The 16,870-nt window shown below is 39.9% G+C and overlaps 1 protein-coding gene across 1 annotated transcript in view; it reads left to right on the forward strand.

Annotated features, from left to right (window-relative positions):
* The window catches only part of si:ch211-1e14.1 (UPF0606 protein KIAA1549), a 34,119-nt gene that overhangs the window by 2,769 nt on the left and 14,480 nt on the right, over window positions 1–16,870 (forward strand). The window contains exons 2-9 of the mRNA XM_053319954.1: window positions 11,023–11,225; window positions 11,286–13,278; window positions 13,389–13,477; window positions 13,922–14,081; window positions 14,191–14,321; window positions 15,491–15,680; window positions 15,867–15,926; window positions 16,031–16,176. Coding sequence (XP_053175929.1) covers window positions 11,023–11,225; window positions 11,286–13,278; window positions 13,389–13,477; window positions 13,922–14,081; window positions 14,191–14,321; window positions 15,491–15,680; window positions 15,867–15,926; window positions 16,031–16,176 — 2,972 coding nt within the window. The remainder of the gene's footprint in view (window positions 1–11,022; window positions 11,226–11,285; window positions 13,279–13,388; window positions 13,478–13,921; window positions 14,082–14,190; window positions 14,322–15,490; window positions 15,681–15,866; window positions 15,927–16,030; window positions 16,177–16,870) is intronic.

Consider the following 16,870-nt stretch of genomic DNA (forward strand, 5'->3'; position numbering starts at 1 on the left):
CTATCATCCAACTGGCCCGTCCCAGCATTATTCCGCTCTGGTGAGAACAGTGGAAGGGTGGGTCAATAATAGCAGACGATGACGTGTTTTGAAAACCACTTTTTTTTTAATGTTTTTCTTCCACTTCATGATTAGTGCCTATCATAATATTTTCATATATCACATTCACACATCAAAGTAATCATGTAGTCAGTTGCAATTAAGAAAAATAGATGTAGTCTCATGTATGTATTTTTTTGTCCACTATTACCTGCATTATACTGGTAGGTGGTGATGTGAAGGCACTGTAGTGGGGACCAGTGAATGTACATCTGTTAGTGATTTTGTGTGCCCTTCGTGGGTTTTACCAAGGCAGCTTTCCACTGCAGTTTCAGTATCCTACAAGGGGTCCAAACTTAGTACAGAGACGTTGTTTGTGTGCTTTTGTAAAGAAAAAAAAGATGAAAGTTTCTTGGTTATGATTCACAAAATGCTTTAATCATGAATCATGGATTAATAGATGACTAAACAGATAAATTACCATTTCTTCTGAATTAATTATGTTCCACAAGGAGAAATGACCAATGGTAATATTTTAGAATGCTTATCAGAGATCCCTATGGACATACATTATAGATATAGTATATAATATATAATATTGTAGATATATAATAATATTCAGCTTCAAACAATGTGTATCTGATATGGTTTTTCCACTTTTAATTCCTTAAAATGACATTTACTCCTTCTCACTCACTAAAAATTCCAAAATCTATGAATATGCAAATATTTTCAGTTTTAGAAGTTAACAGCTGGCCATCAGATGTCTCCTACTTCACTGTAAAGTCCATTCTCTGTGTTTGTGCACTGGAAGCTTCAAGTTTCCACACCACACTTGTGTAATCTGAATATTGGACTAGAATTGGCTTCTAAACTAGTTGCGATGCCACTTTACGAGCTTCTGAATGCTGTTATTTGATGTTAAAGAATCACCAAATGTAAGCTGCTCTTGTTAAAATCACTTTGAAGCGATGAACTCGGAGATCCTCCAGACTGCAATCTGCCACAGTTCTCTTGGCATAAGTTGTTAGAGTGTAAGCTTCCAGTGAACCTTTATTTATTACTTTGCCTTGACTGTGCTCACAGTTTGCTGTGCTAACAGCCTGTCAGTGTAAAGAGCTTGAAATGCACAATGCAAAGTTCACAATTTGACAGAAGGCAACATTGAGGCCATATTGTGCTGATCCTGAATCACTATGTGCTCTGATGAACTGATCTGATTATTTATATATTTATCAGAGCAGATGGTGCTGTTCAGCCCGGCCTCTTTCGAGCCACTCCAGGCTGAATCATTTGGTTTCGGACCTTTCAACATCCCACAACTACTTTTAACCCGAGCTGTAGTATTCTGCTGAACGCTGCACAGACATTGCTCTTTTCTACTCACATATTGACTTTTAGACCTATTACTAAACCGTTTCCTTCCAAGAGAGCTTATCCTAACCCAATAAACAGTGTTTGTTCTCCTTGGACCAAAAGCCTGAGAGTGGCTTGTGCTGGGAAGATTGAGGCAGGGTGCCGAGTGACATAGTCCTCTGGGCCTCTCTGGTTACAAGTCTTTGCCTTCCTGTCTTTCGAAGAAAATCAGGACTTCAGAAAGTAAAAGAGTTTAAACAGATTTCATGTTTGTGTGCTTGTACATGGTAGTGTAGGGTTTTTCTTAATGAATGGTACCATCATAGTCCACTCTGTGAAACTGATCACACCGTAGACTGGCATGAATTTTGTGGAGACCTGTGTGAGTTTATGTCTATTGTGGATCTTTTAATGTTGTTTGAAATTGTCAAAAAGTAGTCCAGCATGCTACAAATCTCTTAAGACTCATTTGGGAAAATTAGTTTTACCTTGTAGCTAACTATACCTTTAACTCAGACTCCCTCAGTGCGTCTCTGATACCTCTCTTCCTCTCATACAACCCTTTCTCTCCCCCCCTTATCCTGTTCCCCTCTTTCTTGCACTCCCCTGTCTCTTATCTTCAAAAAAAAAAAAAAAAAGTATCCCTCCACCCCCAAGAAAACAAAACAAGGGTCACATGAATACTTGATGAAGTGCAGGCATGACCTCAGTCAGGTCTCCGTTTTCATACTCAGTTTTGGCCAAATCACACTATTGAATTAGTTTACAGTAGATGTTGGCAAACTCTCCAACTATAAAAAACTTGATGTTGTTCTTTTCCTTTATTGACCTGTTATACAATAGTTTACATTTGGATAGCATTTCAAATCTGATCTCTATTTATATTCTATTTCACTTTGTTGCAAAAAATCTCTTCTTTAATCTGTTCACTGTTTGACGTAGGGCGAATGCGACAAGCAAATGCAGCGGAAAGCAACTCGTGTAGTTTTATAATAAATGCACCACTACAAAGTTAAGACTATTTTTATTTCTGTGTGGGGGGGGCTGCTCGAGCTTTGGCAGAGAGAACTTGATCTAATTGAACTCCACTGATAAAAACAATGGAATCTTTCCCGTTGTAAAAGCTTCCCCGATAAACCAAATGTCAACACAGCCATATCTTGATTGTTCAACTGCACTCAGCATACGCGGCTCCTGCCAACTGAAAAGAGCCAGTCACGCAAAGGGGCTCAACTGAAAACAGAACCATGTGTGGGGTTGTAGTTAGCTAGCATTAATACCAAAAAGACTCTTTCTTCTTTCTCTTCCTTTTTTTTTCAAATTACACAACCATTAAATTACTTCTTTTTTCCAATAAGGAGTCTGGCAAACATAGAAAATTATGTCATTAGACTGTTCTGTAATTGGTATATCTCAGGTTTCTCCACGCTCACAGGAATGTATGTGTGCTACTCTGTGCTACTCTGTGCACGTGTGTGTGTTTCACAGCTGCCTGGCTGGTACTTAGTGAGCTATAGTTACCTTATTCCAAAAATAGAAAGTTATAATATGCTCAGTATTGTACAATATTAGCCTTTAGCTTGGAAACACTGTCTCTTCCTCTATGAGAATGGGTGTACTCAAGCTTTCAGCTGACAATTCATATTTGGTCTTTTACGCAGTCACTGTAATGAAAGCAGATGGAGACAGAAACACATTTGTTGTCTTTAATTTTTACGCTGTTGCTGACATAATTGCTTTGTCTGACAACTCTCAAATGTCCAAGTATCTCAATGTGTGAAAGGACACTGATTCAGATTCACTTACAGACCTTTTCCTGTCTCTGAGTTAGCCTGGGGTCTGGATGGCTAAAGAAGCCCAGAAGGATGATTCAATTCCAGACATGAGCAGAGTGCTGTCTGCAGACAGTCATGTTAACTGTGTTTCAGTCGTGGGATCAGTACTCATAAGAAGAAAAGCTAAGCCTGAACTTACTTGGATGTTACCAGTCAAAAGTTTGGATACACTTTCCCTTTCAATTGAATCAGAAAGGTGTGTCCAAACTTTTGACTGGTACTTTACATCTGTTTGTATTCATTGAGGCTTTACTGAAGTTGCCATAGTAAAATTATTCTTTGTTTAATCTGTAGATTTTACATTCAACATATAGATTTATTTTTCCAAACTTTCAAAAGTATATTCAGAAATCAATGAAAAATGTGTCATTTCTGGGAACTCAATTATGTTATCCTGCATAAAATATTTATACAGGATATCATAATCCTGCATACATTCAAACATTGTGTCATGTTCATACCACAAGTCCCAAAGCAGTATGTTTCATGTGGTGATGAGGATATAAAGTCATACAGGTATTGCCGTTATGTGATGTGAATAAAAAAAAAAAGATGAGCAAAATAAAAAATATGGGAGTTTCTTCTTCTCCATTTGTATGTGCAATAACTGGTCTATTTAGACACAGTAGAGTTATTCTCATCAGTCACACACACACATATAGATTAGGGTTAGAGCTGTGATTATCTCACGTCTGATTTTATAGGATTTTGCCAGAATCCATCCTGGGTAAATGGGTTAGTACTATTTCAGATGCCTGGAGTTGTGTCTGCCTCCAGCACAGTCTCTGTAGCTGTTCCATCTCTTTTTATTCCATTGTAGGGATTTTATAAAGGAACATCGAATCAGCCAACAGCAGTAATAATCCCTCTCTTGTCAGAATCCTTTTTACATGATTTCTGGCAGTGATCCAAGCCCGCAACCGGATATATAAACTGAGACAGAACAAACCGACCAAGCCACAAGCAGGGTGACCTTTTTTTTATGTATTGTCTGCTTAAATACAGACAAATCGACGCCTCACAATCACAACGTTTTATCTGCACTGTGGTTTTGAGTTATTGAGGTTCAAAGTTTTGACATCCTAGTTAGCAAAACTGATATACAATACAGTTCCATTCAATGGTAGATATATTCTCTTCTTGCTCTGCTTTGTTTTGTCGTCTACTGCTCTTCATTTCAGAACATTTCTTGTCTCTCTCTCTTTTTCTGCTCTCAAATGTACTTCTTTTTTTGTCTTTTTTTGGCAAACTGGGGTCACTGTCTGTGTCTGAGCTCTGACTGTAGTCGTCGTCGTTACTGCGTCTGCTGTGGGACTCAAGTTACAATGTTAGACAAAAAAAGCGCTGTGTTCAAATAAGATAAAAAACTGACTTTCAACTGCATCGGTGTCATCATACATTACTGTTTAGATAAAATAAATAACTTGAAGGTCTCAAAATCTATGATAGAGCAACATTTCATGATCTTTAACAGATAACCACAGTCACAGAGCAGTGAAGGCACTTCTTTTCTTTTCTCATATTATAGGACCAATAATGCAAAAAACATAATAACTTGCCAAAGAACATTATCATTTCTTGTATTATAATGTCAGATAGAACTATATTAATGTTATTGGTGGACATTTATGAGTAAGGTTAGAGCAGGAATATACTCCATCTGATTATCATTCCTGTAGAGAACTGCAAAATCATATTTTATATAAACCACACCATGTAAATGCCAGCCAGTGCTGTGCATCATTTGACTTATTAACTCAGTGTTTATAGCCATGTACATGTATAGTAGATGGCGCATTAGAGCAAGTCTAAAAGACACATCAAGGCCTGGTAAATGGAAACGGACAGAGTACGAAAACACCCGCCAAGTGACAAATGATATTTTGGGATTTTCCATTTGCCAAGTGAATCTCAGAAGGCCACACTGGCAGTAAATGTTTTACCAAAGTAGTCATGTAATAAAACATCTTTCATGATAGCTTGAAATGACTTGTGTTTGTCCCTACACTGTGTGTTTTTTTACGTGTGTCTGCGAAACTATAGAAGCACTGGAGAGCCAGCCACAGACCGCCTTAAGCACTCGTAGTTTCACATGATGTGTTGTAATCTGTACTACACATCAGTTACTCAACATCGCAGCTCTCTGCTAAACTGTCACTGGCAGCTGGTCTACTGCTAGCTACCGTTAATCAAATAGCTATTAATACTTTATTTTCCCAATGAAATGTATTGAAATGAATGTATATGTGACACAAAAAGGCAATTTTATTATTATAGTTGCTTGGTAAGAAATATATTCGGCCAGTGGATTTTTTTTATCTGCCAGTCCCCTTGGCAGGTGAGTCAAAAAGTTCATTTCGGACACTGAAAATGGAATCTCATCTGCCTGTGATTTTTCATGTAATGAATAAATGAAAATCACACTGCATTCATTCTTGCCAGAGTAACGAGACTGTGCCGATGTTTTTTTTAGAGTCACACATTTCACAAGGGTATTACACAGGGTAGTTCACATTTTATGAGGAAGCACAGTGATACTTTTTTGAAAATGTAAGCTACTTTATGAGTCTTTATGAGTGTAGAGTACCTCCGTCCCATCCAAGATGGTGACTGAGACCACATGTTCTTTGTCAAAGGAAGCCGTTGAACTCAGTCTCCCAGAATCCTTCATGTTTTCACACCTGGATATTCAGCTAACATTGTTCACTGTGGCTTGTGACGTATGACATCAGCATATCAATTAAAGCAGTGAATAAACTCCTCTCTCTCACTCTCTCTCTCGGCTTGGTTTGCAAAGCTGCACGGCTGAAAGAGACTAGCTGATCAGACAAGAACAAAGGACAAGGCTTCCTCATGTTTCTTATCCTTATCATTTGGCCATGGATAGAGAGTAAGATCTTAGCTTTGTGTACTACTCGAGTATATTTCTAATTTTCAACCGGTTAATTTTACAAGTCACACACTTGTTTTTAAGAAACAAACGGCAATCATGTTCATTTCATTTCTCCGGTCGATTGTCTCTGATCTTCTTCCATCGCTGCACATGTTGGACTCACAGAGGCGTGCTCTAGAACAGCTGACTAGTCAGGACAGCCGGGACCACACGCCTGCACCCGCTCAACACAATTCAGTGGAAAGGACGGACACACACACACACACATCTGGTCTAATAAGACCAATCATCAAAATAAAGCTGACATCTGGGCTGAGTTAGCTATTGCTATGCTGAATGCTGATGTTTTGACTGTGTGCATTGGATTTTTATTAGGTATAAATAATAAAGTTTGCTATTTTTATTGAGAAGTTTTTGTTTTGATTGATCCAACCCTTCTCTTTAATCGGGTCTCACTCACTGTAGTGATTTTAGCCTCTTTCTCTAACACAGGTCGAGGAACAAACGTCAGCCAGTATTCAAACCTTCCTGCTTAGTTTCACCATCTTACCTTGTGTCTCCCTTTTACCCACACACGTCATCTCACACACTGCACATGGTTTGAATCAGCCATATTGTTTTGTAGTTCTCTTTTGTTTTACATGCATGCACACACTATGGCAGCATAGAAGTCACATTAGTGGTTTTTGCTTGAATACTGTTCGAAGTCAGCCTCTGCTATACAAAGTACTCCAAATTTCCTTCATTGTGTTTGTTATTTCCTTAGTGTTACAAACCCTGCTGCAACAAGGTTATAAGACACTAAACACTTATTTTCACTATTTCAATCATGTTTGAAGATCAGATTTGAGATTGACTAAGGACAGCCCTGGCAGGGTCCAACCCCCACTGGAAACAAGTTCGACTTACTGCTGGCAATTCAGACCAAGCTCTGACACCGGTGGTACAGGGAACGGACGGCCTGTATCAGGAGTTTCCTTAGCAGCAAAACTTGATATCAAAAGTAATCCTAAATGCTACATGTGTTAGTACCATAGTGTAGTGAGGTTGAGTACTATTGGCTACCACTTGTTATGGCAGTTTCAAAAAGGCCCACCATTATCTGCAAACATTCATTTGTCATAATGTTTTGGTTGTTTGTTTGTTTTTTACCCTGCAAATGTGTCCACACCACAGGACGACACACACACACACACACACACACGCACACACACACACACACACACAAGTTCAGGCTCAGGATTTTTTTTTGTTTTAACCCCTGCTTATTTCTGATATAAATTTAATCTGAATAAACCTGTGATCCCTACATATAGTTTATCTCTTTGAATTACTGCAAATGCATTAACTGCCTGTCTGTAATGAGTCATTATTGCCACTGATGTGAGGATCTATTGTGGCAATGCTTCATCTACTCCAGGAAGTGAAAATGTGACTAACTGGGAGAGAGAGTTTAAGCATTGAGAGGACCAGCTGCACAGGGATACTCTAATTTACATGAGTTGAGTACTTGACATTTATGCACTTGTGACCTGATATTTGAAGGTGTCCCTCTGCAAGGGTCTTAGTGCTTAGTTTCATCGGCAGGCTCAACAATGAGCGGCCAGCCGAGTGTGACACACTCGTGTTTCGTGGGACAGGTGGCAGCGCTGCTTAATCTTCAAGGCCTTTGTCAGTTCTCGCCTACTGTAATGTCAGTCCCGACTCATGCCTGTCTCACCCGCTCTGTGCCTGAACGCTGTCTGTCGCTCTGACCTCTGCCCGTCATCATGTACCTATGATTAATCTTCAAGTATTAAGGCCATGCATGCTTAATTATTAAAAATAACCAGCCAGGTCTTTCTGCAGTTATGATTCAGCTTTGACTGGCAAGGTTTATTTATCTATTTTTTTTTATTTTTTTATTTTTTTAAGCTTATATATTAAGTACTATTCCTCATTGTGGTGAAACAAAGAGAGTATGATGTCCTTAACTACCATTACCGTCATCACCATCCTCACCATCCTCACCACTGTCATCATCAGTACAATTATCAGTATTATCATCAATCACCTGCCAATGATAGTCTTTGTCTTCATTAACTGGATGGTTTGTCATGCGTTCAATTGTGTTTATTCGTCCTAAATGTGACGATCATTGAATGCGTTTGTCACGGTGGGAAGCGCTGAGCTGCAATGACATTTTGGGGTCATGTGCCACAGTATGACCTCAAACATCAGCATGCTCTTCAGACAAACAAAGCTTGCTCAAGTAGTCTTTGTTTGGTCTTTTATATTTCTGTTAAATGTTAAATGTGTTGTTGTTGTTTACTTTCAGATGCAAAAAAAAAGAGTGCAAAGTTGGCCAACATACTGGATGGTTTATAGAGCAGAGCACCACATTTACATTCATATTGACAACTGAACTGTTGTCCCATACTGTTGATGTTGATGTCTGCAGTAGTTGAGATTCTGATACAAGTTGATGCAGTTTCTTTCTTATAATTAGCTGACTTGACAGAGCACAGCACACCAAGTTCTGTAGCTTGTCCTTTCCACACTTTATTTTTATGATTAGTAAAAAACGTTCTCACAATACTGAGGATTTAGGCCATCGGTGAACAGCTCTTATAAAACAGGCAACCAGATTACCTCATATTAATGGTTAAGGACATTATTTAGTGTTCTCAGTGTGTGTGTGTGTGTGTGTGTGTGTGTGTGCGTGTGTGTGTGCGTACATCTGTTCAGCTGTGTGCTACCCCTCTGGGTTTCAAACACTTGGCACAGCAGACGAGAAGCTGTGCAGCATTTTGGAGAATGTGCAGCACAGCCGAGCCTTCAGAGAAGAAAGTCTTGGCTTTTCCTTCCAAGTCCTCTCCAATGGGCTCTGTTATAATAGCATGCTGACTCAATTAAGGTACCAGAGTAGGTTATAATTAAGTTGGGAGTTTTCTCTTGGGCCAAGCCAAAGGCAGTCTGCTTGTATGAAGCGATGCAATTGAAGATGACGCTCCAGAAGTATATTCTTTTTTTTTTTCTTGATGCTATTTTATTAGTGATCTGTGCTTTGCTCCCACTGTTAAAAATAGTCTTCTTCCTCAGCTGATTTTGTGGCTATTTTCAAGTGTGTATGATTCTCCAAAGCCGCTGTCGACTACAAAGAGCAACAACATTACCAGAAAATGCTGAGTCACTTTGTAGAGGCTGTTGGTGGCTTGCCTCTGGCAGTGACAATAATGATCACTCTTTTCAAGACCTAATTTCAAGGACAAAGTCAAGACATATGGCCCACGTTGATCTTATTTAAAAGAATTATTCTATATTTTCTCCTTGATGTGGTTTGTTTAGGCATATAAGTCTCTAATGCAGGAATGAGCATTGGTCATGACACATGTTGATCATCTGTAACCCCAAAACGGATAGCATCTGTTTTAATGTAAGCAGACACCTTAACTCATCCCCCTTTATTTGTTCTGTATATCTGATGTGTCACAGTAGTATAGAGGCAACCATGTCAACAGAACCATGAAACTTCTGAATGTTCCTATGGAAAATGTATGAACCACATACAAAAGAAGCAAACTTATACAGCTACCATGAATTATTTTTCATTATTTTATCTTTCTCTTTAGCACTTTATATCATCTTCATCATGTAAACAAGTCGCTTCCTAAATGAAATCATGCATGATACACTATCTTGCAATATGTTGATATAGGCTCTTGGCATTCAGATTAAGTTGGAGATAAATTGCATATGTCACATTTACCATTCCTACATTTTGTCTGGTCTAATGTCATCCTTAAGGATTTTAATGTAGTGTGTAAGAGGAAGAGTTGCTTCCTGATGAGCTGAAAATTGCACCATCCATCACTCTAGGGTCAGGCACCATAAAAAAGGATAAGAGATGTTCTCTCCAGAGTGCATCCGTAAAAAGCCTAGGCCATCAAGGTGCTGAGCCAGAACGACCACTCATTCATTTTGGGACATATGGTTAGTGCATGCAGGCCAGCATATTCCCACAGGTCAAAACTGGAACTGAGGAAAACTTTGTTGTCAGCTTTTTTTTATATAAGTGTAGACTCCTCATTTTGACATTTTCTTCAAGGTGAATGGTTCCATTTTCCACTTAGGCAAATGGGACATCAATTAGACTAGTGATCAGGCTTAATGATTGTTTTTAGTAGTCAGCAAGCACAAACAAGTATAAAGTGGAGTGGTAAATGTCAGTTGGCTAACCATTTATTTTGTTCATGCTCTAGTTAGTAGCAAGGTCAATAAGCTGGCTGAATAACTAGTGTTTCCTGGTCAACCATGCTCACAGTTTTAAAGATCTCCAATCCCGCTTGGTATCAGTAGTTGCAGTTTCTGAATCAGCTGTCAATGAAGTATTGATTTTATCTAAACATGGACCGAGGTCACAAGAGGTAGGCTATAAGATCCACCAGAGATATAAATCCATCACAGTTTTCTCGTACAGAATCAATGAAGTATCGTACTATACTACTTTGCCGTATATTTATCATTCTGTGACCTTCAGTCCTGAGGTGACGACTTTTACAACGACTCATGGTCAATGTTCATTTTGGCCATTTGGGGTCGAGTTAGCCCAACACAGCCCTTTCAAACTAACATTTTTTCACTTATTTAATGTCGTTGTTTTACATGTTCATGTACATCTTGTCTTGCCTGTCTGTTAAACAATTTGGCTACACTATTTTTCCTGAAATTATTTGGTTAGTTAATCATGGTCCCTATGTTGATGAGCAAAATAAATCAGAGTTGGTGTGTGAATGGCAACACTGGAAGAAGCCCAATTTGAATTACAGTCTAGTCCTTATCCTTGTAATCAAAGTTAGTTAGTCATAAATCTTTCTGTGCTCAATACTAAACCAAGTTGTTGTCTTTGTTCTTCTGCAGATGAGTCTCTATTGGGATCCCCACACCACTCCAAGGGATTTCTCCCAGATGTTCCAATTTCAACAGGGTCCTCACCATCAGCCTTACCAGCCTCACATACTACTGCCTTTGGGAGGCCAGACTCACCTGGTGCCCTGCCATCCATTCCTGAACCCGACCATGAAGCCAGGACTGCTGACAACATGCATTTTCAGTGGGGACATGTTGGGCCTGAAAACTCTAAATCCTTCACGCCAAGTTACCTCCTTGCAGAAAAACCACAGCGTCTTTCCACTGCATCATTAAGTCCCTCCGAACATGTATTGGGGTCGAGTCCACAATTTGAGGCACCAGCTAAACTCTCATCAGACTGGAAGGTTGCCAGGATAAATTTTGCCCAGCAAGCTTCCTCTCTCTCTCCAACTCCTACAAGATCTCAGCTGCAGCCCCAGTCAAATATATCTATAACATCCAACATAAGCTCTTCAGCTTTTACAAAGTCAGTAACACCAGAGCTCAGTTTTACCTCTGAGCAACAAGTTCGTGATGCACCTTTGTCAGCTTTCAGCAAGCAACAGAATGGGGCATCAGAGCAAACACTAGGAATAATAACTTCACCTCCTGGTCAGGCTCTTGAGACTCCTAAATTGGCTTTCACTGACTCTCCATCAGATGAATCATATATTTCAGATCATGTTGTACTTGACCCTGAGCTTCCAGTAAATGCTCCAGGTAAAATTCAGGATGTGAACCCGCTGAACCCTAGCATTGCCCCCTTTCAGCAGTACAAAGCAGCACATGATCTAAACATGCTACCCAACCAAGATGAGCTTCTGGCCCCTAGCTACAATGTGCCTTTTATCGGCCCCCACCCTACATTACCTGCATCTGAACCCACTGAGGTCTCTCCAGAGGACTTCTACCCCACCAACACCATGGAATTCGACTGGGGGTCTGGGGACTATCTGGAGACAATGTCGTTCATGAATTCAGACGGCGACGACTACTCTCTGGTCACCAAGGTGCCCTCTGACCCATATGATCTGGAGGACTATACAGAAACCTATGATACATCTTTCCCTTCTAGGGCGGGCATATCCCCTTCATCCTTGAATCCTCTTCACATCTCACCATCTTCCAGCCTCATGACAGCATACAGCACCATTCTCCCAATGAAATCCATTCATCCTTCCTCTTTGTCCTCTACAGTTCACTATACACTAGAACCTACTCCTACAATCCACAGTGATATAGCCGAAGCATCAGACATAGATTGGGCAGATACTTTCAGCATTCAACCAACAGACGTCCTCTTACCTGACATGAACAGCTTGGAGTATTACACCACTCAGTTGACCAAGGACAACACTGGATCAGAGGGTGGAGCTGAACAAAGAGGGAATGTTACTGTGGTGTCCATCAGTACTACAGACATCACACCCACCGGCAGCTTAACCAATGACACCAAATCGACTGAGGATGAGTCCTCAAGTGATCTGTCAGGGTTTGAACAAAATGACGAAACACTGTTTACCACAGAAGAGAGTCCTCAGCCGGTCAATTTCACAGAGCCTTTTCTACATCCTTCCATAGTCACGACCCCCTTCTTTGATTCCTCATCCTCCATCTGGATCAGTCAAGTGTCCACCGAAGATTGGTCCGCAGCTACTCTTACAATTGGCCTGAGCAGCACTACACCAACAGCAGCTATACTACCTGGTGCTACAGTTTTACTACCAGATGATGTAACGTCTTCCTCTTTGACAGATGTCCATTGGTTTGTTACAGAGTCTTTCCCTCAAAATACCATACACACCACTCCTGTCTTAAGTGCGACAACAGCCTTCTCCCCTGTTCCCACTGAACAGCCTGCCAACACAACTGCTGGTACAACAGACACTTATCCTCAAGGCACTACTATTACAACCGAACCAACTCTTAATATCACTTTAGCTTCAACTCAACCCACATCTAATGTCACATTGGTCTCCCCTATAATGGTGGGTGATCAAGGGGTGACTGAAGATGGAGTTGACAACCCATTCACAATGACCTCAATTCCTGCTAGCAGTGAAGCTAACACAATCTCCGCTGTACCCACAACTACAACTGCCACCACTACTACTCGTCAAGCAACAACCGGAGCTACTGTTACCACAAAAGCATCCACAAGTGTCAACATCATCTCTACCACTAGTGGCAAGGCACCGACTACAGCAACAACATCAAGGCAGTACCTGTGCAACGTTGACAAGCCTGCCTATTTAGTTAAAGTTGGTAAGTCTGAATTCTCATGTTATTGTAATTTGAACTTGAAATACATATATGGTATATACACAGCATCATAAAATAAGACTATAACAATAAGTTTGTTTTTTCTCCTGAAGGTTTTCCCTCTGGAGCCACTGTTGGATATGCCAAGTCCCAAGTTAAAGACATCCTTAAATTGGAGTTCAACAAATCAGTTGAGCTGCAGGTAAGTGTTGTGTCAACAGGGAGTCAATATATTTTTTATTAATTTTAAGATAATGTTATGCAAGGTGTTGGGAAAAAACATGCAATGATAACATAGTCACATGGTGTAAAAGAGATGTTAAAATATGAATTATATTGCAAGGTCAAGCTATATCTAGCTTGATTTATTACTAAAAAACATAGAAGAGTGATATGTTGCAGAATGTGTGTGTTGAGATGTGTGCATGTGAACCATAAAGGCTGACCCACCTCCTCCTTATTTGTCAAATCTGTGAATCTGTAATAAAAAAAAATTAAAAACCCTCAGGATTAGTCACATTAAGTTCCACAGAATCTCCAGTGAAGACCATCAGTTGCTTATTTAACACAAATCACTTGAAGTAACTGTGAATAAATGATTCTAATAAGTAATAATGTGTCATATTTTCTTGTTTTATCTGTGAAGGTTATCAGCCCCCCACCAAAGTTTGTGTTTCGGGTAGTGTCTGGTCCAGTTGTGTACACAGCCATATCTATCATCAATGCGCTGCGAAAGTCCGGCCGTCGCTTCCTGTCCATTTCTCCCAACTGGACAACACCAGACAATAAATATCAAGTCCACACAGGTAAATGAACTTTGACTGAAAATTAAAGAAAGATTTGAAAGATTGAAAGATTATAAGATAACCGTTTCTTTTCAGACTTGAATTAAAACTCTCTGTGTCTGTCCTGCAGTCCTGCAGTTTGTTCCTGGTCATGTAGATGTGCGGTACTGCAACTTTAGTGAGAGCATTGAGAAAGGTTTGACCATGGCCTTTGCTGAAGTTCGTCGGCGCTCAAAGGAGTCAACCAACTTCACAGTGCATGTGAGTGAAACCTGTATAACATTTGTCTAACAGCTGCTTCCCTTCATATGTAGTATCTGTCTGTCTGAAAAGTGAGAGATATCTTTATTTTTGTATTTTTGTCCTACAAAGAAAGTTAAGAAACATGGGTTGGTATGCTTTTTGTTCAAACAAGCTAAACAGCTGGACCTGCTGCTTGTTTGCTGACTAAGCTGACCCCAAACTTTCCAGTCATTTAACCAGTGGATGACTGTGATTTCAGCAGCAGAGGCTGACAGATTGGGATATTTTTTTCCAAACAGGAGCTTTTCTTTTGAATCACAAGTGCTGGGTCTTTTGGATTTTAGTAAATGAACGGTGGCCGAAATGATTGCCTGGGGAGAAAACTATTTTTAAAAATCCCTGCTTGCTGTAAGCTCTTAATTACTAATAATGTAAGTATCCATCCACCCATTTCTCATTCTTTATTTGGTGTGGATGACTATAGCAGCCTGTTAAGCATAGTAGCCCAGACATCACTCTCCTCTTCCACATCCACCACTTCTTACAAGGGGGTTACATTCTGATCAGATGCCCCAAGCACCTTAACTGGCTCCTTTCAATACAGAATAAAAGCTATTCTTGTCCAAGCTTCCTCCACAGTCTCACTCTTGCAATCACAAAGCAGAGGTCATGACCCGAGGGCAGGGTTCAGTCACTTTCAGACTCAGCTCCTTCTTTACCATGACAGTCCATTACACAACGTCCATGAGCTTTTTCACTTGGATACTTGTAGTAGTTCATGCTCTAGCTGTTAAGTATTAAAGACGCTTATTGTTTGTTAATAAAGAGCTTATTTGGATATGTGGATTGTTGGATTCAGCAGAGTTTTTGTGTAATCCTATTACACTGATGCCTGTATTATAGTATTTTAGTTGGAATAAATGTAGGGATTAAATCAAGCATTTGTTGAGGCATGAACATGTTTGATGAACAACTAGCAAACTATGCCCTGGGCCACACTGCTCAATTTTGTGTTCTACTTTCCAATCACTGAAGCCAATGATTTTTTCAGATATGGGGCTTCATTTTAACTCTTTAAGTGACAGACAAGCTTTCCCAGAAATGACATGAACAACAGAATGGAAAATGCTTTGCACATTTTGTTGTATAATTGTCTGACCTCTAAATAATACCTCTCTGTGTTTCAGATTCTTAACATCAACATGACCCCTAAGTATCAGGAACAACGGCTGATGAGGCAGCCGGTGGACATCACTTTCACTGTGAAAGTTTCAAGGGGTCATCTAGCAGGGTCAGAGGTCAGCAATTCTCTGATGAAGCTCACCATGGTGGAATTCAGCTACTACATGGGCTTTCCTGTTCTACAGATTGCTGAGCGTGAGTCACATAGGGTTGTCTCACTATATTTTAGCCATTTCAACTTGATTCCATTTCAAAGTGATATCTAATATGTGACCTTTTGCACCTGGAAGTTTGCTCTCTGCTTGTGTCATGTCACCAATGATCATCTTGAGTTAAATGTTACTACACTTAAACATCCTTTTCTCCTTTTTTTTCCAACAGCTTTCCATTATCCAGAGTTGAATACCAGCCAGTATTTTCGCTCCTCCTGGGTTAAAACAGGTATGATGGTTTCACTTGTTGGCATGGTTCATGCTGCTATAACTACTTACATATGACACCATTTGTGATTATAATATATTTCTTCCGGTTGCCTGTGCACATAGTTCTCCTGGGTGTACTGGACCAGAAAGTAGCTGAGAGGACATTTCAAGCCAACATAGAGCGCCGTGTGGCCATGTTACTTGGGGAAGCCATGGGATCAGTCAGACGTGTTAAGAGAGCCACCACCATAGGGAACAACAGCGTTCAGGTATTGTATAACCATATAGAAAGTATTGTATTCAGTTATTGTATAAAGAGTTACTTAGCCTTTACAGAAGATAGTACACATACTTTACAATTTAACGCGGTTGCTTTTCTGGGAAAAAAGACAAGCTAATCTAGATAACGTCACTTTTTTTTTTTTTTTTTTTTTTTTTACATTTTTACGATTTTAAAATACTTGACCCTCAATAATTGTAAAGTCAGTGTTGGATAAAGATACGCTCGCAGTGCATTTCTTCTAAATATACTGTAGTATAAAACAGAAGTACTAGTTAAGTTTCTTGTTCATTACACAAGAAAACTTTCCAAACTCTTTAACAGAAAGTTTGTTAAGTATTACTCACTTAATCTTGAAAAAGCTTCCTTCCTTGTACCATTTATGTCATTATTCCCTAACGCAAGCTCTCTCTAACTACCTTGTCTCAGTACTGAGGGCTCATTATGTGAGCGTTGCAGTGTTTGTAGCCACTGAAAGCCTTACTGCTTTACTAATATGGCTCTAGCTTTTGTGGGTTTGCTCTGCACCTGCTCATCTCTAAGGGGACAGGATAGGGCTCTGTCTCCATAGCAACAGCATCCCATTCAGCCCAGGGGCGAGCCACTCAAAGACCACAACCTCATGAGTCGTCGTTCTTTCTCCTTTTCCTCATTTCTCTGCTCCTATTACTTGATGGCTCTTG

This window comes from Scomber japonicus, chromosome 5 (genome assembly GCF_027409825.1).
Source record: "Scomber japonicus isolate fScoJap1 chromosome 5, fScoJap1.pri, whole genome shotgun sequence".
Taxonomy (NCBI): Eukaryota; Metazoa; Chordata; class Actinopteri; order Scombriformes; family Scombridae; genus Scomber; species Scomber japonicus.